Source organism: Loxodonta africana, chromosome 3 (assembly GCF_030014295.1).
Source record: "Loxodonta africana isolate mLoxAfr1 chromosome 3, mLoxAfr1.hap2, whole genome shotgun sequence".
In the NCBI taxonomy this organism is placed as follows: Eukaryota; Metazoa; Chordata; class Mammalia; order Proboscidea; family Elephantidae; genus Loxodonta; species Loxodonta africana.
The window spans coordinates 63,488,781-63,512,439 of record NC_087344.1 but is presented as its reverse complement, the minus strand read 5'-3'; the positions used below and the strand labels follow the sequence as shown (position 1 = coordinate 63,512,439).

At 48.7% G+C, this 23,659-nt stretch overlaps 1 protein-coding gene across 1 annotated transcript; it reads right to left on the bottom strand.

Moving 5' to 3' along the window:
* Positions 1 to 232: 232 nt before the first annotated feature.
* SESN2 (sestrin 2) lies at positions 233 to 22,713 on the bottom strand. The gene is made up of 10 exons (XM_003415434.4): positions 22,264 to 22,713; positions 14,330 to 14,395; positions 12,363 to 12,560; positions 11,867 to 12,049; positions 11,552 to 11,764; positions 10,818 to 10,968; positions 10,003 to 10,121; positions 9,423 to 9,613; positions 6,956 to 7,100; positions 233 to 6,275 (listed from the first exon to the last, which is right to left on the bottom strand). Exons 1-10 carry the CDS (start codon positions 22,348 to 22,350, stop codon positions 6,189 to 6,191), a joined length of 1,440 nt encoding a protein of 479 aa, XP_003415482.1. The 5' UTR covers positions 22,351 to 22,713; the 3' UTR covers positions 233 to 6,188.
* Positions 22,714 to 23,659: the final 946 nt, after the last annotated feature.

Genomic DNA, 23,659 nt, shown 5'->3' with positions numbered 1-23,659 from the left:
TTAACAGAGAACTGCCAGAAATTCAGGCCAGTTTCAGAAGAGGATGTGGAACCAGGGATATTATTGCTGATGTGAGATGGATCCTGGCTGAAAGCAGAGAATACCAGAAGGATGTTTACCTGTGTTTTATTGCCTATGCAAAGGCATTCGACTGTGTGGATCATAACAAACTATGGATAATACTGCGAAGAATGGGAATTCCAGAACACTTAATTGTGCTCATGAGGAACATTTACATAGATCAAGAGGCGGCTGTTCGGACAGAACAAGGGAATACCATGTGGTTTAAAGTCAGGAAAGGTGTGCGTCAGGGTTGTATCCTTTCACCATACCTATTCAATCTGTATATTGAGCAAATAATCCGAGAAGCTGGACTATATGAAGAAGAAAGTAGCATCAGGATTGGAGAAAGATTCATTAACAACCCGCATTATGCAAATGACACAACCTTGCTTGCTGAAAGTGAAGAGGACTTGAAGCACTTGCTAATGAAGATCAAAGACCGCAGCCTTCAGTATGGATTACACCTCAACATAAAGAAAACAAAAATCCTCACAACTGGACCAGTGAGCAACATCATGATAAACGGAGAAAAGATTGAAGTTGTCAAGGATTTCATTTTACTTGGATCCATACTCAAGAGCCATGGAAGCAGCAGTCAAGAAATCGAAAGATGCATTGCATTGGGTAAATCCTCTGCAAAGGACCTCTTTGAAGTGTTGAAGAGCTAAAATGTCACTGCACCACATTGGGAATCCTAAATAAGTCTTACTGCCTTCTCCACTCCCTCTTCTAATAAATATTATCTATTTTGTAATAAACAACAAAATTTGCTTTGAAAACTTTATTTTGTCCATAGAACAAAGTCCAAAATTCTTAATGTGCCCTGCAAGGCCCTGCTGGATCCGCCCTGGGCTCCCTTCTCCAGTCTCACCCTTCTCCCACTCTCCTTACCACGCAGCCTTCTCATTCCTGCTTCAAATCTTCTCCCATGCTGCTTCCTCGGCCAGAAACCTTTGCTCCACACTCTCCTTTCACCTCCTATCCTTGGCCAATCCCTTCTTACCCTTCAGGTCCAGAGTGCTGTATCCCTCAGTAGCAACATGTGCTTTTCTCTCCAGGATTTATCACAATTATTTGTGCGATGTTTGTCTTTCCCACTGGACTATAAGGCCCTTGAGGGCCAGGGCTGTGTCTGTCTCATTTACTGCCAAACAGTCAGCATTAGGAAGGGCCCGGGACATGGGAACAAGGAAAAGGCATTCCTTCTGGAAATGTGAGTTTGGATACTCAGAAATGAGACAGAATCGATGGGAACCCATCGCAGGGTCAGAGCTGATTCAGACATGAGGCAAAGGGCTTCCGATGCCATAACCAGTTGAGACAGTTTCTTGCAGGACCGGGGGCACCACGCCCAGGCGGATCTGAAAGAAAATGGGGCACACAGACTGTGTACTTGACCTTCTCCCCAGAGAGGGAAGTGACTTGCCCGAGGCCTCCAGCCATATGGGTGGAGATGGGAGTGAGACTGTATTCTGCCTCTCTCAGCATTGCAGCTGTTACCTCCAACCTCAGGAAGAGAAAGTGGAGAGAGAAGTTATAGGACTCTGGGACAGGGGGTGACAAACTACGAAGGTACAGGCTTGTGAAACCTCGAGCAAGTCATTTCCCCTCTCTGGTCTTCAGTTTCACCATCTGTCATAAGAGGGTATCTTAGGTCAAGTATACTGGTAATCAGACTCTGAGATAGAAATTTACATACAGGAGGTTTATTGGGGATCAAGGTCATAGAAGAATGAGAAGCAAGACTGGACAAAAGGAGAAGTTGGGCTGTAATGAAGCTGTAACAGAGGCCTCACTTAATCCTACATGGAGCTCTGGAACTGGGATAATCCTTTGGAGTTGTTTCAAATGGAGGCAAAGGAGCCAGGTCTCTGTATACCCATCTCCAATCAACCAACTATTGGAGGTAGACTGCCTGTAGGGGGCAAAACCTTGAGCTAGGTAGCTCCTTTCAACCAGAGAGGGGCTCAGCTGAAATCTTTCAGCAGCCAACAGTGGAGCTCGGGGTCGGGGGAAGGAATGAGTGCCTCCATCTATGTAGCCCACCACAGCATCCACTACAGAGAACTGGAGATTAGTAGTTTTCTAATTCTGTTCCACGGAGCTCTCAGGTTCCCAGAAGGTGCTTCAGTGGGTAGGAAATTTTCTTCTTGGATGTGTTTCAGCTTCTGTAGAAGTCCAACATACTTCCTTGGAGGAAAGGTCTCTGCTGCTAGGTTTGAGAAACTAATAAATGCTCTTACAGCACTTCGTATTTCTCCTTTGAGGTGCTGATCACAATTGTAATTTAAATAATTAGTTGTGTAACGATCCCATGTCTATGTTTTCCACTAAATGGTGAATCCTAAGAGGGCAGGAACATGCCTGTCCTGTTCAGTGCTATATCAGGGCATGGTACATATTAGGTGCTCAACATCTGCTGAGTGAAAGAAATAACCATGGCATCAGAACACCAGGGAGCCTGTTAAAAATGCAAATTTCCAATCTCCACCTTCAACCACCTTCTAAGGCACATAAAAGTTTGTGAAGCACTGCTCCATTCCACCTGTCCAGGACTCAGGTGAACCTTTCAAACTTGCTGGAGGCCCATCCAGCTCCTTTTTCTATCCACTCTCAAACCAAGCTCGGCTTCAAAAACGAGACAAAGAATCTAGCCATCAGCAACTTCCCCTAAACTCCAAACTTTGCATTTTAGGTGTGCCCAGGTCCTGGGTTGCAGGCTGCAGAAGGATAAGACAGATTAGACAGAATCTGGAGCCTAGCATTTTCAATTCCACATGCCCATGGAAATGAACAAGATAAAAAAATATGCAGATCAAAGGCCTAGGGAATTTGGGGACAAAAACAATGCAAAACAAAGAGCTCTGGAATCAGACTGACAAGGATTCAAATCCTAGTTCAGCAGCTCGACCCTGGGCATACTGAACGGCTCACTAATGCTAGGTGCCAGGTTACCTGAACAGTGCTAGGTGGTTTTCATGCATTATTTAATCCTCACAACCTCCAAGACCTAGGTATTCATTCCTTCCCAAAGATAGAGAATGTAAGGGAGGATTAAAGTAATTTGCATAAACAGACATTAAATGTTCATGCTAGAATTTGAACCTCTGTCTGTTACGTTGGCATTCCCTAGACTTTCACTTGAGGGTCCATTTCCATATCTGCAAAATGGGAACACCACCCCTTTCTCCCAGCGTTGTTGTAAAGAGTAAGAGATTAATTTTGAAAACGTCTGGCACAATCACATTCAGTAAATGCTGTCTGGGAAAGAAATGAAGACACGGCTCTGGGAGAAGCAGAAGTATCAAGCTTCCACATTCCTTGCACCCCTTCAGCACCTTATAGCTTACACATCCATTATCTTTAGGTACAATAGGCAAGGTAAACATTTTACCACCATCTTTATGGCTGAGGAAATGTTTGGCACAATGAGATTAATCAATCCTCTGGGGCCCCTTGACTAATAAGTGGCAAAATCAGGACTAGAATCTGATTTTTGAACTCCAAGCCTGATTCACTTTCACACCCTCTCAAATGATTCTAGAAGGAAGAGTAAGTGTAAAGGAATACGGCAAAAATGAAGTACCTCAAAGGGAAAAGGGATGAGGAGTCAATCAGGGAGAGCTTCCTGTAGGAAATCCAGCTGTCATTGTATAATAGCAGGGTATTTAGAGGAAGTGGAAGAAGGCTTAGCTCTTAAGTCATGATGTGGTTTTCCTGGTAAGCTCACTAGTTCCTGGTGTTCAGAGAAGTTAAGAAACTTGACCAAAGTCACACAGCTACTAAGTGGCACTGGTACAACTTGGGGGTCACATCTAACCCGATGCCTGGTTCTGTCTCCTTGGTGCTGGAGAGGGAAGGATCAGAAGCAGGTAGGCACAGTGTGGTGGGGCAGAGGACACTAGAGGTCTCCCCAGAGATTCTCAAACAGCCTTCCTCGCTCCAGGTGAGCCCAGTAGTGGTAAAAGCACCAAGGTAAAATGCCAAGGCCTCAGGGTCAAGCAGACCCAGGTTGGGATCCTGGCTCCACCACTGACTAGCTGTGGCCCTGGCAATGTCATTTCACCTTTGAGTCTCAGTTCTTTTGCAGGAGTGCTGCAGGTTGAGAGAAATGACCTCCAAGTAGCCAGCACAGGGCCAGGTTTTGTCAGAAAAATAACACGGTCATTATTATTCCATAACACCGAGCCAGCTACAGATGGATACCCAAGGGACAGAAGTACTTTCAATGCCAACCATTCCCAAACCTGTAGTCACTGGGTACAAGGGCCTGGCAGAGCAAGGGTAGCAGGTCAAGTTCATGATGCGATTGCAGCTCCCTGTTTGTGCTAGGAAGTGAACCACGGCCCCCAGGAAGTAGAAAGAGACCATTAACAAGAAGTACAAAACCAAACCTCGGTGAACCTTTATTTGTCGTCATACGGAACTGGTAGCAAAGCCAAAGATTTCTGCACTTGAACACTGGATACCCTTCCCACCCATCCAGGGGACAGTCACAGAGTTATCATGTCTCCTCCAGAACCCAAATCCTAATGCTGGGGCCCTTTCCCTCCTGCCCAGTCTCTTTGCAGAGAGGGGTCTGAGGCCTGAAGGGGGTGCCAGTAGCTTTCCGTGCCTGCACGGGTATGAAGTGTGGCACACTGACCCAGCTCCTCTCCCACTCCGCTCCAGAGAGGAGGGTCAGAAGCAGCAGCATCTTGGCCCTTGTCTTTCTTCAGTCACCTCCAAACTAGTCAGAGGGGAGGCATATACTGCTGGAAGTAGGGCAAGATAAGTCAGAATTCACAGCTTATTTGCTATAGAAAGTGCCTGGGATCAGTCCTTGGCTGCTTCTGCCTCCAAGCAACTTGCCTAAAACTGAGGAGAGGGGACAGAAACGGATGGGGACAGGGATCTTCAGAAGGCAGCAAGGACAGACTGGCAGCAGGAAAGGGGTCCCCAGAGGCCTTCAAGATTCTGCATGGAAATCAGTTTGGTGCTGGTAAATTGGCCTGGGAATTCCAGGGTGAAGAGTCAGATGACTCAGAAATCGAGACCACCTCTTAGTCTACGACTGCGGAAACAGAGGCCTTTGACAACATAGCCACAGTCACCCTGGCCGGTGGCAAGGCCCAAACAAGAACACTGGTGACTCCTGCCTCTCCCACTGGGCCACAGTGCCATCTGAGCCACCAATAAACGTTCGACTTTTTGGCAAACATCTGTGGTAGACCCACTGGAGATAGGAGAGTGGGGTGCCAGTCTCTGCAGGGCAGGCGCAACTCTGGGGAGAACCAGATTTTTCCCCCTCCCCTGACTGTGGCTCCAGGGAAGGAGCCCCGAGGAGGTTTGACCCACAACCAAAAAGAACCAAAAAGCAGAGAATTTATAACCTAATACTCCCTCTTCTTCAGAAGGCAATGTGACCAACAGAGGCCCAAAGTCTCTAAACATGTATTTTTTTGATGTGCTTGGTCTCTCTCCTGGGGTCCCACACCATCAGACAGGGGAAAAAAAGGGTGGAGAGGGAGAAGGTCAAAAGAACTACACTAGGATTGGGGCAACTGGGGAACAAGGGGCCTTCTGACTGCCCAACAGAGCACGATGATGGGGAGTAGGCACACAGACCAGCTGGGACCCTGACTTTCACATTGATGGGTGAATTGCAGGTAGGAGGTAATGAAATCTGGGGATGCGGGGTAGGGAGGGCAGAGCTGCCTGGAGTGTCAATCCCTGGAGATGTATGCCCCTCTCTCAGGGCCAGCCAGGGACTTCCCAGTCCAGGGAGGTCACAGCACTCGTGGTGCCTGAGGCCCAGCCTGCTGGTAGACATGACCATGCTGGGCCCATTTTCCTTCCTGTGCCCTCTGCCTCTGGGGGCAGGGGCAGGAAAAAGGGCATAGCCCCCGGGGTCTCCTAGTCCTCGTCCAGCTCCCAGGGGCAGTGCTGGGATCCCAGAGTCAGTGCAATGATCCTGTCCATTCCAGTGAGAAAAAGGAGGGTGTAGCTTGGGGCTGCAGGTCACACACAAGCCCACCCCCAGAGTGGGGTGGGTGGGCGTGGGACAGGAAAAGGGTCTGGGTCTGTCTCCAGACAGAGAAGTCCTTGCAGGGTCAGCTGCTCCTGGCCCAGATCCTGTGCAGGAGTCAGGTCATGTAGCGGGTGATGGCGCGAAGGGCGTAGAGCAGGGCAGCTTGCATTCGGGCCTCCAGGAGCAGCAAGTTCACGTGGACCTGGGGTACAGATAATGGATTGTTAGCAACTGCGTTAACCCCTGCCCTCCCCATTCCTCCCAGACTGTCACTATCCCTGACCCCTCGCCTTGTCACCATCCCTACAGAGATGCCCTGCCCTTTCCTAAGGCTCTCAGCAATTTGGTGTGATGACTGCTGAAGAATTTGAAGCACATTCATCCCTGTCATGACTAGTATCTTTATCTTCCCAAGCTAATAACAAGAACCACTACTAACTGATCACCTACTAGGGATCAGGGGTTCAAATACATTTCCTCTTCCCAGTAGCCTTGAAATGCAAGCAGTTTCTATTCCCACTGTAAAGATAAAAAGCTCAGAGAGGCAAAATGTCTTGCCCAGGGTCACACAGCAACTGAGTGATAGTGCTACCATTTAACTCAGGTCCACCTGGCTGCCACTGAGGATGCTGTGAAGTAGGCACACATATTTCTATTTTTCAGATGAGTAAATGAGGTCTGAAATCATATAGTGGAGTAGGACTTAAACCCAGGACAATAGGCCCAGGTGTTCCACCTGGCAGAACAGCCTCAGTCTGGGGTTTCCTTATTGGGTCCTGATCCCTTGTCCCCTCCACTGGCTGGACTTGTGTACTCCATTCTGTTCCTCTAGCCTCAGCACCTCCCTGGAAGGGGGGCCCACCCCTCCCTGATGGGCTGTACCTTCTCTGAGTGGCGGAAATGCCTCCAGAAAAGCTTGTACATCCTCCGAGTGGTCTTCTCTGGGTAGCAGGCTACTGTCTTGATATAGACCTTGAGGTTCCGCTCCAGGAGCTGGTTCACCTCCCCATAGTCATAGTCGTCATATCTGGATGGAGAGGCCCCAACAATGTCACTTACCCTCTACTCCTAGAGGTAGCTCCCCTCCCCAACCCTTGCCCTACAGAGGAAGGGACAGAGAGAACAGGCAGAAGTCAGGAAGCAACGAGAAGCCAGTTCCCCTGAGAAAAAGCTGATGCCATGTAGCAGTGGCCACCAGACTCATAGGGATGCACGGAGAATGAGCATGCTACATTGAGCACCAACTATGTGCCAAGTACTTCGTGGAATCTTCAAAACTACTGTATACAATGAGTTTCATCATCCCCACTTACTAGATGAGGGAACTGAGATTCAGAGAAGTGAAGTCACTTGTCCTAGGTCATGCAGCTAGAACCAGAATTCAAATCCAGCTCTGCCCAGTGCCAAGGCCGTATTTACTACTTTACAGTAACAGCCACGGAAAGTGGGGCAGGAGGTCAGTGCAAATATCCACTCTGGAGATGGAAGAGGGAAGGGGTCAAAAGGAGCTGGTATTCATTTTACAGATGGGCAAACTTAGGCCTGCAGAAGACAATTCATTTGTTCAAAGTCAAAGTTGGTGACAAGTCTAGAAGGCACGTTGTCCACTCCCTAGACCAGTGAGCCAGGGCAGCCAAAGGCATCACAGATCAGCGTGGATGGGAAAGGCTGGCTGAAAATTGGGAGACAGATTCAGAAGACAAAGGACCATGTGAAGAGTGAAGCCTGGACCTGAGAGCTGAGCAGACTAGCCTGTGCAACCTATTAAGACGCCTATTCTTGGCCCTTCCTAGGTTCTAAACTTGCCAACAACCAATAAGAGGATAGCCAGTGAAGTACAGGTCAGCTCACTCTGTGAAATAGGATTTTATAGCCAGGAATACACAGAAACACATGTTTTCTACAAGGAACCTGTACATTTTTTAAAATCGGGAGTAATTTTTAGACGCTTGGAATAAACTGTTAAATGAGAAAAGAAAAAAAAAATATGTGTTCACTGGAACATGCTTACGCTTTATTAAATGAGCAAAATAAGTAAAATGAGCAGGAAAAAAATGGTAACAGATCTTGTTTTTGTGAACTTATATACGCTTTGGCTATTTGCACACAAAAAAGCACAGAAAGGAAATACCTGACAACAATAAGAGCTGCTGAGATCATGGATGGGTGTTGTTTTTATGGTTCCTGAATTTTCTAAAATCAGGCTGTTTATCTTTACATCAAACATACTATGATAATTTAAAATAAAATAACCACTATAATTTCAACTATATGAAAGCAATTGCATAGAAAAGAAAAAAGGTAATGGAGAAAAACATCCCAGGATGTGGGTGTGGTTGTAATAGAGTGGTAGAATTTTGGGAAATTGCTTTTCTCCTTAATCTTTGAATTTTCCATAATCCAGAGTAGGAAATGAGATTTTTTTTAAGTAAAAAAATAATCCATTTGTGACATCCTTGACAAGTAGTTTCTCACCTGTAAGGCTAGTCAGTGCCCATGGTGACTGAAATAGTGAAAAACTGCAAATGCCCTAAGTGCCCAACAGGAGAACGTTTGAGTAACTGTGATACGTCCCTAACAGAATACCAGGAGCTGTTAAAAAGTATAAAAGACCTAGAAATATTGAAAGGAAGGTGATTCACAATGATCAACAGGTGAAAAGGTAGGTTGCAGAATATGTGGAATATAATCTCATTAATTAAAAAAAAAAGAAACTCTACTTAAAAAATCAGGAAATACTTAAACAACAAGATGAAAATGTAATTCATCACACTGTACTATACAGAGACAATCACTATTAAATGACATTTTAGAGTTCAACCTTCCATGTATTTTTCACACATGTATACATTTCAAGTAAAAAATGAGCAAAAAGAAGATTCTGCTTGACAACCAGCTTTCTTTTCTCTCAATTCATTTTGAACATTCTCCCGCATCAATATATGCAATCTTCTACTGTCATTTTTAACAGCTGCGTAATATTTCACTGAATGAACATGTGTGGCAATATTGAAAGGCCCCCATTTATAGGCATTTATGTTGTCCTTATTTATTACGAGGGAAGGACTGCTCCTTGGAATGGAAATAAAACTTCAAATACAGCCATAGTTATCTCTAGGAGAAGAGCTTAAAGAGTTTCATTTTAGAAGGTTCAAATAATGAGCACTTCTATTATCTTTTATAATCAGCAAAGAAATACATTTGTTTTGAAAAGCAGTATAGGCAGAAAGAAAGGAGGAAAAAAGAAGGAAAATGAAACAGAACTGGGAGTTCCAATGCAGGATTTACACCATACACACACCCTCAGTGAGGTCACACTAGGTGCCCATCAGGCACATCAGGTGCCCACCTGATGCCAAAGACGCAGTGGATGTAGTTCCAGATGGCCCTGCGGAGCATGGAGGTGTCCACACCGCTGTGCATGGCCATGGTGTTGTAGGTGAGACTGTAGGCTGCCTGGAACTTCTCATCCAGCAGCTGTCCACCCTCGGGGTAGAGCCGCTGGATCAGCGAGTAGCCATGGTCTTCCCAGGTGTAATCCTGAGAAACACAGGAAGAGGTCAGTCAGCAGGGACTTTGCAGCCCAAGGCTGGCCATCCAGGCCCCATCCTCTGGACCTCTGGAGCATACCTTTGCTCTCTACAATGTTCTCTTCCCACCCCACAAATATAACATACCTCTTGCTCTGGGCCTAAGAAGCTGAGGAGGATGCATCTTGGTGATGACCTCTTCCCTAAGATCAGGACCCCCTGAGTTTGGGGCATAGATGAGTTCCTTCAGGATTCAGAGGGTCCCCCACTCCCCTCATGGAATTTTGAGGGATTCCAGGTAGGAAGAGAGGTGCCCAACTCCATAATTACTTAAACCATCTATCCCCTACCTATTCGTTAATCTGGGGTAATGGCCAAGACTCATAGGGAGAGGCCTACCTGGGCACGGAAGGTGGGGGGTGCCTCAGCCCCTCGCCGGGTGAAGTCTTCATATCCAAAAGTGGGGTCTTCCACAAAGCACAGCATGTCTGGGCGTGGTGAGAGCTCCAGGATGTCAGCTGAAAACCATGTCAGAAAGAGCCACCATGAGGCTGATGCATGGAGCACACACACAGGCAGGCCTCAACTCCTAAATAATGATCAATAGGGGCAGGGGAAGGCACAGAGTAGAGGGCCAGAGAAAGTCCCTTACTACAGTGAGTGGGGCCAGGCTACAGTTGGGGTCAGGCCTGGGGGAGGAAGGGAGATAAGGCCCCCAGTAATCACAATAGCTGATTCCAACTCATAGCTACCCTATAGCACAGAACAGAACTGCCCCATAGGGTTTCCATGCAGCGGCTGGTGGGTTCAAACTGCCAACCTTTTGGTTAGCAGCTAAACTCTAACCACTGCACCATCAGGGCTCCAAGCAATAATAATAGTGGCAGTTTTTTATGGAGCTGCTTATCCTTGGCCAGGCTCTATACTAAGAGCTTTGACCCTGCTGCCCCATTTATTCTACACACCAATCCTTGACATGTGAGGAGACTGAGGCCTTGAGACTGTGACTTGTCAGTAGCCAGTAAGGGGAAGAGGTCAGAATTCAAACCCCAGTCTCATCCCAAAGCCCATGCTCAGACACCTAGCGAAAGGATGGTCAAGGCCTGGCTGCCTCCAGAGCAGAGGAGGTATAGGGTACAGAGGTGACTGGTCCTCACCCGAGGTGGTTTAAGCAGGGGGGAACCCCGAGAACCTGGATGCCTGTGATCCTGTACCTGAGGGGGTCACCAGCAGACTCTCTGACTTCTCCAGCTCAAAGCGGCTCTCCATCTCCTCCTGGGACGCCCCCTCGTCCCGCAGCAGGCTCTCCTGAAGCTGCCTCATGCGTTCCATCAGAGCCTCCACGTCACGTGCGGCCTCAAAGCCCTGGTGGAGGGGGCCCAATGGTGACCATCTATTCCTCCTTCCTCCCTCAGCCCCAGAACACTCCACACACCCTTCCTACGTGCAGGCTTCCCGGAGGGCTGTAAAGGCCCAGCGCACCCTCTGTGCCAGGCACATGCTGTGCGGCTCACACGACCGGGCTTCCAAAAGTGAAGTTTAAGAAGTTACAGGATAAACACGTCTTCTCTGAGCATCAGCTTCCCTCACAGGGAAGACATTTTTGAAGTAACTGTATTTTTATATTAAAACTAACAAGACTACCTCATGGAGTAAGAGGTCACCTCACTTTATCTTTTTGAAATGCTAAAAACCAGTAGACTTTGAGTCTACAGGGCTACATGCTGAGAGGCCAGTCATATAGCTATTTCACTTAATCCTCACAACCCACTGTGATTAATCCTTACAATCCTCTTTATTCCCATTTCAGAGATGAGGAAATTGAGCTTCAAAGTCAAATAACTTTCCTAAGGCCTCTCAGTGTGAAGAGACAAGGAAGCAGGAGCTTCACCAAAGGACCAGAGGCCATGTTGGCTTCCTCCCCAAGTCCCAGCTGATGGTGACTTACCCCAGAGTTGTTGAGTGGGTCCCTGCTCGGGGGGCTGCTCTGCTCACTGGGGGGCGAAGGTGCCTGGGGGGCAGGGCTGCCCTCTGGGTCCCCATCGGGAAGGATGCCACAGCCAAATACAAAGGAGGCCAGGGAGTGGCAGTGAGTGAGCAGGACCAGGGCTTGAATGAGCTCCGCCAGGGACCAGCTGTGCTCACCCGTCTTCAGCAGGGCCTGGAGGAGAAGGAAGGCCAGACCCACTCAGTGCCTGTCCCTCGGCTGCCCCCAGCCTGGCCCCTGGGGTCCCTTGAGGACCCGCCTCTCTGCCCACTGCACCTGGATATGATCCTTGGTGATGAGCCATGGCCGATGCGCCAGCAACTTGTTGATCTCGCTGAGTTTGCGTAGCTTTTTGGGTGCACGGTGGAGACCCAGCAGCCACTCGGGGTCACCACCAGTCTGCAGAAACTCAGCCATGTGGGAGCCCACCAGGTAGGAGCACTGGTGGCGGGCAGCAGCCTGTGGGGTGAAGGCCAGAGCCTGGGTTACCCTCCCTCCTTCTGTGCCCTGGTCAGGGTGGATGCCCCATGGAGGAGACATCACAGGACAAACTGTTGCAAGACACTAAAGATAACTCCAAAATCTAAAATTCTATGGATGGTCACACAGAACCAGGCTTTCCTCTGCTCTACGCTTCCTCTCTCTCTCTCTCTCTCTCTCTCTCTCTCTCTCGCGTCTATGGAAACAGCTTGGGAAGCCCCCAGCAGAGAGATCCCAGGGCAGAAGCCTCCGTGTGGCCCACCCCAACAAGAGTCAGGCCTGACAGGCTCACCATGATGGCAATGTAGTGGCGCCAGGAGCTGGCCAGGGGCCCATCCGTGTGCAGCAGCAGGTAGTGCAGGCGCCAGAAGCTGCTAAGGTAATCAGGGTGCAGACCCATCACCACTGCCAGGTTGTCCACCCGCCCTGAAGACATCAGCACCTCCAGCCCCAGGTGCTGCTCCAGGCTCTCAGACCCCTCCTGAAGAATCTACCAGGAAAAGATAAGGAGAACACAGGTTAACCTCCTGCCCTCCCCACCAGAGACGAAGATATTCATTGTGGTGGGTTTATAACAGCAAGAAAACGAAAACAACCATCACGTCCCAAAAAAGGGGAGACTAGGGGAAGAAGAAGCCATGGTGGTGTAGAGGTTAAGAGCTTGTCTACTAACCAAAAGGTCAGCAGTTCGAATCCACCAGCTGCTCCTTGGAAACCCTATGAGGCAGTTCTACTCTGTCCTACGGGGTCGCTATGAGTCGGAATGAACTCGACGGCAAAGCGTTTGGTTTTTTAGGGGAGGAAAAGATATTATTTCATTAAGTGATTAAACAAATATGTATTAGGCATCTTATCATTTTTAGATAGGGAAATAGGCACAAAGATTAAAGTGCAGTTTTTTCTCCCCTCATGAAACTTTTGTTCTAACAATGCAAATTCATACAACCACGCGGGAGGTGGGGCTGTGCAAAGGAGTTCACGCTGAGCAGCCTGGAGCTTTCCTGCATTACCTCAATGAATCATCCCAATAATCCAGTAAAGTGAATGCTATTATTTTCCCCAGTTGACAGATGAGGACATCAAGGCCCAGAGAGGTTTAGTCCTTGCTCACAGATCTGGCAAATGTCAGATTAACCCCCAAACCTATTTCTTTTCTTTATTATAAAAGGGGACTGGTTATTTATAAACGGTAAATATATATATATATATACACACACATATATGAACAATACTTTGAGCTTAAAAAATTCTGGCTACAGACGTAAGAGATCTGTGGGTGGTTCTTCTTCATCTTATATTTACAAGGGGGACGGAGATTTGGGCATTTAAACATCTTTAACCAGCTCATTCACCACTTGGCCTATACATTTAGGAGAACAAAAGGACAAGGAAACAAAACATTCATCTTCGCTGATAAAAAGCCAAAGGAAAATGAGGAAACTTATTTTTTTCATACACGTATTTTGAAGGTACTAATACACTCCCCCCACCCCCGTACACATACAAGGATGCACACATACACACATGTACACGTTAGAATGTAAGCTCCGTGATGCCAAAGATTTTTGGCTGTTTTGTTCACTGCTGTATTCTCAGCACCTAGAACAGTGCCTAGCACAGATTAGTCATTCCATTGGTATCTACTGAATAAATGAAAGAAGGAACTGACTCAGTAGATGAAAGATATCTCAGTTGCATTGTTAAGTGAAAACAAACAAAAAAACCCAAGTTGTAAACTATGGCCTTCGTTTTGTACTGAAAATAAGTGTCTGCATGAAAAAAAAAGTCCAAAAACAGCAGCAAATGGTTGTGATTATCTCTGTGGGGGCTGGGATTACAGGAGACCAAAGCTTTTTCTGAAATACTGGATTATTATTATTTTTTTTTTTTACAATGAACATATATTACTTTTAACACAGAAAAAAAAAGTTTTAATATATGCACTGTGAAAAAGAATAAGAAGATAAAACACAGATAGTTCTATCTTCTTAAGGAAAAAGGAGCACTAATCTGGGAATCTAAAAATTGGCTCTTACCTAGCTGTATTATTACTACGTTACCTCTTCAAGCCTGTTTCTTCCCAGTAAAATGGGTTTGATAGTACCTATTTTACAGAGCTGTTTTGTGGATTAAACAAGTCAGGAATCTGAAGGGGTAGTTTCAAAGCTGCTATTTCAAGGGATGTGAAGACTCCTGCCTACTCAATATTCCATCCTTTCTTTCCAAGGACAAAAGATTCCTAACCCCTTCCAAGCTTACCTCCTCCATTGGGATGAAGGCGCTGGGCCCTCGATGGCCTCTCCAAGACGGTCTCTCCCTCTGTTCCTGGCAGAAGATACATCATGGTTAGTTGGTGTAGAGGGGAAGGCTAAGTGGACAGTTATCTCTCCAGCTTCCTTCTCACACAAGAGACCACAGTGAGCTTTAAACCACCTTTCTGGTACACCCAGCATGAAGGACTCAGTTGGGAGATAAACACACTGGCGGGTAGAGCAGTCCCATTGCCATCGCGTCCATTCTCAAGCATAGCAAGAGGGCTGATTTCATCAGGAACTGAGCAGCAACCCAGGAGCCCCAGCATTGCTGGGTGAGAGGGATCTGGGAAGTCGCCATGTCGCACATCTCCAGGGGCCACCTTTTTGGCAGCCCTGAAGAACCCACATAAGGCATGGTTTGACCACTCCTAGCCAGGAAAAATCACCACTGCCACCTCACAGACTACCACCATGCCGTGTCTGAACCACCACCCCCAGCTCCACAAAAGGCCTTCCTGCCTCCACAGCCTGCCCTCTCCTATCCATCCTCTATCCAGCAGTCAGAGTCAACTTTCTGAAGTACAGATCTTATCAACTGGCTTCAAACCCTGTCTCAACTTCCCATAACCCCTCAGATAAACCAGTGGCCCAGGCCCACTCCCCTCCCACTGGTCATTCCTTTTGCAGAGCTAATTGTTACAGTATATCAGGGTCTGGGAACCTTCTCCCTGGCCCTCAGAAGGCCCCTCGTTTGTGACCCCACAATTTTCAGTTTTCATTCCTAAAAACACTATCCTGCAATTATCTGTTTCAAGTCTCCTTACTACCAGACCACATTTTGCTGAGAGCGGGGTGGAGTCAGGTCATTCACACCAGCCTGCGAATGGAGAAAGCAGAGAGTGTGGAGGGAATGGGAGCAGGGTGTGTGTGCAAGGCTGATGGAAGCAGCTATTATGACATGTGGGAGGAGCTGCTCCTATCTGCATGTATTTGAGCCTCTTCAGAAACCATCAGGGTCATGTACTTAGGGAATCTTCTTTCCTAGTCCTGGAATGCTAGGCAGAGTACAGGGTCAGCGGAAAATAGGAAGACCCTCGATGAGGTGGGTTGACACAATGGCTGCAACAATGAGCTCAATCATAACAACGATTGTAAGGATGGCTCAGGACCAGGCAGTGTTTCCTGAGTCAGAACCGACTCGATGGCACCTAACAACAACAGTCCTAGAATGGGATTTAAACACAAAAAAGAATGGGATTTAGGAGGAGTTTTTTTTTTTTTTTTTTTTTAATTCATTTGTTTTGTTAATTGGGACAGGGAGGGGAGAAGAAGGGTCATCTCAGCACTGGCCTTGGAAACAGTTAACCAAAACCAGAGTCATGCCCCTCACTGGACAGGGAAAGTCCCCCTTCCCAACTAAAATCCAGACTTGGAAAAGTAATCTAAGATTCTCTGAGTCTCAATCCTAGACAGAGAAGGTGGCTGGGCTGGACTACTCAGGCCCCTTTCAGCCCACACTTTTGGGACCTACCAGGCCAAGCCGTTCCAAGTCTGGCGTAGTAATCGCCACAATCCCCAAGCACTCCCCTTTCAGCTCCCCTCCTCCCTCGTCTAAGGGAAAAAGCCCAACAGCACAGTCTGCGAGATAAGGATTGCTGACTCCACACACTGGGCCTCCCCCTCAGGGGAGCTGAGGACAGATAGAAACAACAGGGTGGGGCAGGACTGGAAGGCAGGCAGGAAGGGCCCACCAGAGGTGCTGCGAGCAGCCTTGGGATCCCTTCTCACTGCAAAATCTTCCCTGGGGCTGCGAAGGGAGGAGCTGCTATGTGTGGGTCTGTAAGTGAAGGGTCCGGATCCCCCAATATTTTCAGCCCTAATAACAATAACAGTTATTATTAATACTATTATCATAGTAGAGTGCAGTTAAAAGATAGAGGCTCTGGACACAAACTGCCTGGGCTCAAATTACAACTCTACCACCTGCTATCTGCTAGCTATGTGAACCTCAGTTTCCTCAACAAATAATGGGGATAACAGTACCTATTCTCACTGAGTAGTCATGAGAGTTAATGCGATAATGCTTAGCACAGTACCTATATCACATTAAGTACTTAATAAAAGTCAGCTATCATTAACCTCATTGTTAATTCCAAACAAGGGCCTCTCAATCCAGACCTATATCGGAATCCCTTGGAGAAGCTTTAAAAAAAAAATACCCCCAGGTCCCACCTCCAGTAATTCTACTAATTGGTCTGGAGTGGGGCCCCAGCATAATATCCAGTCAGGGTAGAGGACCCTTGTTTTGTACTATTTACTGATCACTTTAACAAGTATAAAGCATTGTGCTAAGTGCTTTCCCGGTAGAACCAGAATTAACCTGTTCACCCAACAAATGTTTTTGATGACTATTTGCCAGACAAAAGTCTCAGCCCTTGTAGAACTTACGATATAATGCAGTAAGACAAACAATAGATGAATAGGATTTCAAATCATAAGTTCTAGAAAGCAAATGAAATACAACAATGAGGTAGTGTTATGATGGAGTAGGGCTGCGTGCAGTATTTTAGTTCGAGTAGACAGGAGCCCTGGATGCGCAGTGGTTAAGAGCTTGGGTGCTAACTAAAAAAGGTCAGCAGTTCGAATCCACCAGCCACTCCTTGGAAACCCTATGGGGCAGTTCTACTCTGTCTAGAGGGTCTCTATGAATCAGAATTGACTGGACAGCAATAGGTTTGGTTTTGGTTTAGACAGCTTCAGAGGTAATCTTTGAGCTGATACCTAAATGATGAGAAGACAGCAGGGCTTGTAAAGATCTGGGGGAGGGGGTGAGCATTCCAGAGAGAAGGGACAGTGCAAGGCCCTGAAGACAAAACCAAGTAGATTCTAATCTATGGCTGGAAAATCTAGATGGTTCTCTAACCTTGACACCCAGAACTCCAGGTGAAGCAGATGGGCAGGGTCCCACTGCCAAAAAATGACACCTCCAAACCAGCTCTTCTCTCGTTTCTGGAGTTGCTGTTAGTTGCCGTCAAGTCGATTCTGACTAATGGTGACCCTATGTGTGCAGAGTAGACTGCTTCATAGGGTTTTCAAGGTTGTGACCTTTCAGAAGAAGATTGTCAGGCATGTCTTCCGAGGTGCCTGTGGCTGGGTTTGAACTGCCAGCCTTTCTGCTAGTAGTCAAGCACTGAACCTTTTATACCACCCAAGGACTCCTATTCCTGGGGTAGGGAGTCAATAATGACAGTAAATGACAACACTGGCTACCACTGGCTAAGCACTGAGTTCATATGCACCGCCTACACTTCCAAGGAAGGAGCTACTACAAAACTAACTAACCAGTTACTGTTGATTCTAACTCACGGGCCCCATGTGTGTCAGAGCAGAACTGTACTCCATAGGATTTTCATGGCTGTAATCTTTTGGAAGCAGATCACCAGGCCTTTCTTGCAAGGTGCCTCTCGGTGGGTTCAAAGTGCCAACCTCTTGGTTAGCAGCTGAGGGCTTAACCACTTGTGGCACCCAGGGACTCCTATTAACTGCTACTATTGCCCCCATTTTACAGATAAAGAATAAGGCACAGAGACATCAAATCAAATCACTCCCACCACCTCAGCTGGGAAGGAGGTGACAGAATTGGGATTCTCATTCTCTAAATTTCTCAAGGTCTCAATAGCCTCAAGGCTTTTGCATCTGGGGTTCCTCAGCCATGAGAATCCCCTTCTCTCCGCCCACTGATCCCGGGATCCCTCAGTCACAGCACCTATCATACTGTGTTCTTTCTCATCTTGAGGATACACACTGCATCTAGTTTCCTGTTGTTACCCCAGTGTAACACATACAGTCCAAGAGAACTTTCGGTGATGATGGAATGTTCTATATCTGTACTGCCCAGTAAATACAGTAGCTTAGAGCCACTGTGGCTAAACATTTGAAATGTGACTGTTGTCGTTAGGTGCCATCGAGTCTGTTCCGACTCATAGCAAAACCTGTAAGACAGAGTAGAACTGCCTCATAGGGTTTCCAAGGAGTGGCTGGTGGATTGGAACTGCTGACCTTTTGGTTAGCAGCTGGGCTCTTAACCACTACACCACCAGGATGCGACTAAAAAACTGAGCTTTTAATTTTAATTTACTTAAATCTAAGAAGCCACATTGGCTAGGGGCCGCCATATTGGATGGTGCAGGTTCAGCATTATCAGATAAAGGGATGATCTCCATCTCTACAGATGAAGAAAATGAAACCCAGTGTGGGCAGGTGCCATGCCCACGGGTAGTACAGCTAGTGTGGGGCCAAGAGAGGGCCAACGGTGGCTGTTTCTATAGTTCCAACTGAGTGGGTCACATAGGGTCACAAGACAGGCGGTCAAACAACAAACAAGGCTTCAGGCAAGTTGTAAAAAGAGGATAATCACCTCATTTCAGTGTCTGGCTCCTAACTTAAGCTCACACTAAACTTTTACATTAGCTTGGGCACTTTATACAGGTTTCACTTAATTGTTACATCAGCTTTTAGGAGTGGGGGTGGGGAGAGATCTCTATTTTGCTCACAAATAAAGTTTAAGGTTCCAAAGGTTATGCATCAGTTGAGAAGTGGCCAATGAGCCCTGGTGGCACAGTGGTTAAGCGCTTGACTGCTAACCAAAAGGTTGGTGGTTAGAACCCACCAGCCGCTCTGCCACAGGCGAAAGATGTGGCAGTCTGCTTTCCATAAAGATTACATCCTTGGAAACCCTGTGGGGCAGTTCTACTCTGTCCCATAGGGTTGCTATGAGCCAGGATCAACTCGACAGCAACGTGTTTGTTTTTTTTGGTGAGAAGTGGTCAATTTGAGATTTGAATCCAGGTCTGCCTAGCTTCCAAGGTCCTTTCCACTCCACTACTATAGCCCGTTGGAGTGAACAAAGGCCTGGAGATTTGAATTCAGCTCAGTCTGGCTTCCGAGGGTTCTGTCAACCAGCTACGTCGGCCTCTTGGAGTAGCCCCAGTCTGTGACTTCTGCCAGGACTCAGTTACAGGCACCTGCAAAGTCACTCTGCTGGCTGGGGAGGGGAAGAGCCCCACTACGCTCATCGGCTTCTCTGGTCACCTGAACTGACAACTGCCTGGGTTTATACCTGAGAAGAAGATACAGCCCAAGCAGCCCCTGACCATCTCTGATGGGGGGAGGGGGAGAGGCGCCAAACTCTTGTATGCCCGCCAAGAGCTGGCACTAGGCTATGTGCTTCACGCATCTGCTCTCACCGACTTCACACAACCACCCTGGGAAACGGGTCTTGTTATCCCTTTTTAGACACAGTCACCAAGGCTCAGAAAGGTCCTGTCCCAGACAGGCACAAGCTCAGATCTGACTTCAAAGCCTGCACAGTTCGTAAGTGCCAGCTAAGCTATTATGAGGCAAATAGTTATGAGCATTTATTAGGTGCTAAGAACAGTGGAGGGCAGGGGATGAGACCTGCAGGATGTATCCTTTGGGTGCTTCTAGTCCAGCAAGAGAAACAGAAAAGAAATACCTAATTAAATTATACAACGGTTTCACTACAATTGGGACAAAAGCTCCTAGGCAGCGGCAGGGGGACTGAAGTCGGTATGCACAAGGGACTTATCTGATGGGGGAGGAAAGGCCTCCCCAAGGAAGTGATATTTGAAGAAGTAATTTAACAGCCCAATAAGACTCTGAAAGCATACTACCAGCACTAGAGTGAAGCTCTCAGAACTTACTGGAGATACATCTATCTCAAGGCCTTCACCCCCTCAAAGGGCATGTTGTGAACTCACCAGAGTGCTGAGGGGGCTGCACATCTGGGTCTTCAGTGGGGCCTTGGGTACCATGCTCTGTAAGATCAGGAGCACCCCACTGTCTTCTGAGGGTTCCTGCTTAAGCACACAGCTCCTTCACAAGGTCCTCTTTTCTACCAGACACCACCAGCTTTCCCCACTGCTGACATCTAAATGCCACTCCCTCACAGCCTGCCCCAGCCACCTGAGCCACTCCATTCTCCTCTGACCACTTCTCAGGCACTGTCCCAGAGAGGGATGCACACTACTCTCATCTCAGACAGGAGGGTAAGCTCAGGCATCCCCCTGTGAGACACTGAGTAATGGGAAATGTATGTCATGGCCACATTCTCACAACAGTTAGCATGTCAGATGCAGTTACTATGTTCCAGGCATTGTGCTTTGGTCTTTTGCTTGTATTCTCAGTTAATTCTCCCGATTGTCATTCAGGGATACTATCAAATCCCCATGTGAAGAAGGTGTGGACCAGAGAAGGTGATCACTTGGCCAAGGTCACACAGTGAGTGAGTGGGAGGGCTGGCACATGAACCCAGCTAACTCTGGCTCCAGTGCCCAAGTGCTCTCAGTAATAACATTTCTGTTTTTTTCACAAAGAAAGAAACAGACTCAGAGAGTAAAATGACTTGGTCAAAGTCACATGGCTGAGAAGGAACAAGAGTGGGGGCCATTCCTCCCCATGTAGCTCCTAACTATGGTCCAAACAGAAAAACCAAACCTGTTGCCATTGAGATGATCTGAGACTCGCCTCCCTCTGTCCTTATAGAGACCCTATAGGACAGAATAGAACTGTCTCATAGAGTTCCCAAGGCTGTAAGTCTTTACTGAAACAGACTGCCACATCTTCCTCCCTGAGTGGCTGGTGGGTTGAACCACCAACCTTTTCAACCTTTTGGTTAGCAGCAGAGCTCTTAACACTGTGTCAGCAGGGCTCCTTAAACCACGGTGGGGGAGGGGGGATTAAACTCAAACTAACAGAAATCTAGGACACAATCCCTCTACCACTGAAGCTAGGAGCCCCAGAAACCATGTTGCTCAGAGAAGGGCAGAGATTTTCCCTGTCACACAGCTCAGGACTATCACTATTCTGACTCCCATCCCCAGGAATACACCTGCTTCAAGCTGCCTGGAAAGAAAAGAAACAAGCAAAACTCTCTGAAGTGCCAAGCACACTCTGAAATCCTAGGGACACTCAGGCCAAAGAATGAGCTCCCTGGGTGAGGTTAGAGAAGGGAATCTCTCCCTAAGCCCCTCCTGGGCTTCAATTTTCTCATCTGTAAAAGGGGGCTATAGTATAGCTCGCATTTTGCTGGTTTAGTCCTGAGGATTCAGAGAAAAAGCAGGCCTGGCATCTAGTAGGTCCATTATCGCTTGTAGGTGAATGTCAGTCAGATTAGGCCCAACCTTATTCCTGGCCTCACCGCAATGCCTTTCCGGGGTACAAAACAAACTTCAGGGCCATCAGACCACTCAGAAGGGCACTGCCTAATCTGCGCTAGGCTTTGGGAGCGCAGCCTGGGTTCCCCCCACCCCAAGCCCCTCTCCTGCCATCTCTGGCCGCGGCCACCACCGGCCGGGCAGCCAGCCAAGCCCCCGGAGCGCCCGCGGCCCCGCCCCCTCTCGCTAGCAGACCGCAGCCCTCTCCAAAACAGGGGGTGCAGGAGGAGCGAGGGTGCAGGGAGGGGGACCAGGTCGGCCTTCGCCGGCCAGCCCTAGGTGCCCGACTGCCGGCGCTGGGGGATCGGAGCGGGGACGTATCCTAGAAAGAGTCCCCTGCCCGCCTGCCCCCGCCAAGAGGAAGGGAATCTACGGAAGGGGGCGGGGAGGAGCGGTCGGGCCGCTCGGGACGGGATTTGCCTGGACTTGAAGACGCTCTCGACAAGAGACCAGACACTAGAGAACCTCGGGAAGGCTCCCTTCTCATTGGCCAGGGGTCCGAGGGAGCTGGGAGGGCTGCGCAGCCCCGGGGGGAGGGGGGCGAGGGCCAAGGCTGCCAGTTGATGCAACCCTGCTCCTGGGTTACGCGCTTCGCCCCGCTTCCCCGAGCTCGCGGGGCGCACGGACTTATCTCGGGACAGCCCGAGGCTTGGACGCGGTTCGGGCTTCAAGAGAAGAGTGGCGTCGCTCGGCCTCTGCTTACCTCTCCGGCTCCAGCGCCGCCGCCGCCCCGGGTGAACGGCAGGTAGCCCTTGAGCTCCGCGCGGCGCTCGGAGTCCGCAACGATCATGGTATGCGCCAAGATCGAGCCTCTGCTCGCAGACGACCGGTGCACCGGAGCGGGAGTTTGGTCGGACGCACGTAGGAAGCCGGGACCCCGGGCAGCACGGGAGGTTCTAGAACCCTGAGGTGCCTCTCGGGGCTCCAGAACGCTCCGAAAGCCCAGAATCCGAGAACGGCCGCTGCTGCACTGGATTCTCCTCCAGCCCGGTTTCTGGAACGGTAAATGGCTTCGGGCTCCGACGACTGGTCGCAGCGCGGGGGTTTTCACGGCCCGGGGCGCCTCGGAAGTCCGCAATGGCCAGGGCTGCTCGCGGACTCTGCGCTCCTCAGCATCCCCGCCGCGGAACTGCCAGCGCTCGCTCGGCTCTGACACTCAGCCCGCTGCGGTCCCCGGGGGAGGGCGGGGACACAAAAGCCCCGCGCCACAGCCAATCAGATGCCTGTTTCCCGGGTAGGCGGGGCGACATCTCCCTCTAGGGCCGACTACTCAGCCAATCGGCACCGGGAAGCGCCCGGGAACTCTGGGAGCTGTAGTCTGGCCCAAACGAATGCTGCAAACTTTTGCAACAGGGTTTTGTCAGAGCGCAGGCAATACCAGACGAGAGTGACGGCCCGGAGAGTCATTAGGACTGTATGATGAAACGGGACTTCACCAGGCTGGACCTGAGAGCCAAGTGTGAAATCCCTCCCAAGTGCATCCTTCAACTTTCTCGCTCCTGGAGAGACTGGTTAGAGTTAGGAGAGGTTTTGGCCCACTTTGTTCAATGGTGCTAATAGTAGAGTATTTCTACTACTTGAGAACACCTAACAACAACTACAATAGTAGAGCTGAACATCAGATCTTCGGAAGTCAGAGGGCAGAGCCCTATTCCCCCTAGGCTCCGGGAGGACTCAACTTTCAAATGTACCACGAATAGGGAAACCACCCTATTTGGGGAGTCTCTGGAAAAAGCCTTCATTCATTGAAATGCCATTGGCAACCTATGTCTAACCTCAATCCCTATTGCCGCAGTTTCCTCCCTCTGCTTCCCTGGGACCTCAGGTCCTGTTTTCCATTCTTGCCAGCCACCTACTTGAAACTGTGACAAGGTGTTGTGCTGGGTCTCTTCTCCCCTCTCTCTGGCCTCTCCTCTGACTCCTCTTTCTCCCCCCACCCCCTGAAAGTGGGTGTTCCCCAAGTTTCTGTTTTTATTCTTCTCTCCAGGCACACTCTCACTCCCTGATCTCATCCACTTCCTGGCTTTTGGCAAGGAAGTCACCCCACCAACACCTCAAAGCTGAATTCCCCCCCCATCCTCTTCACTCAGAGCCTTCAC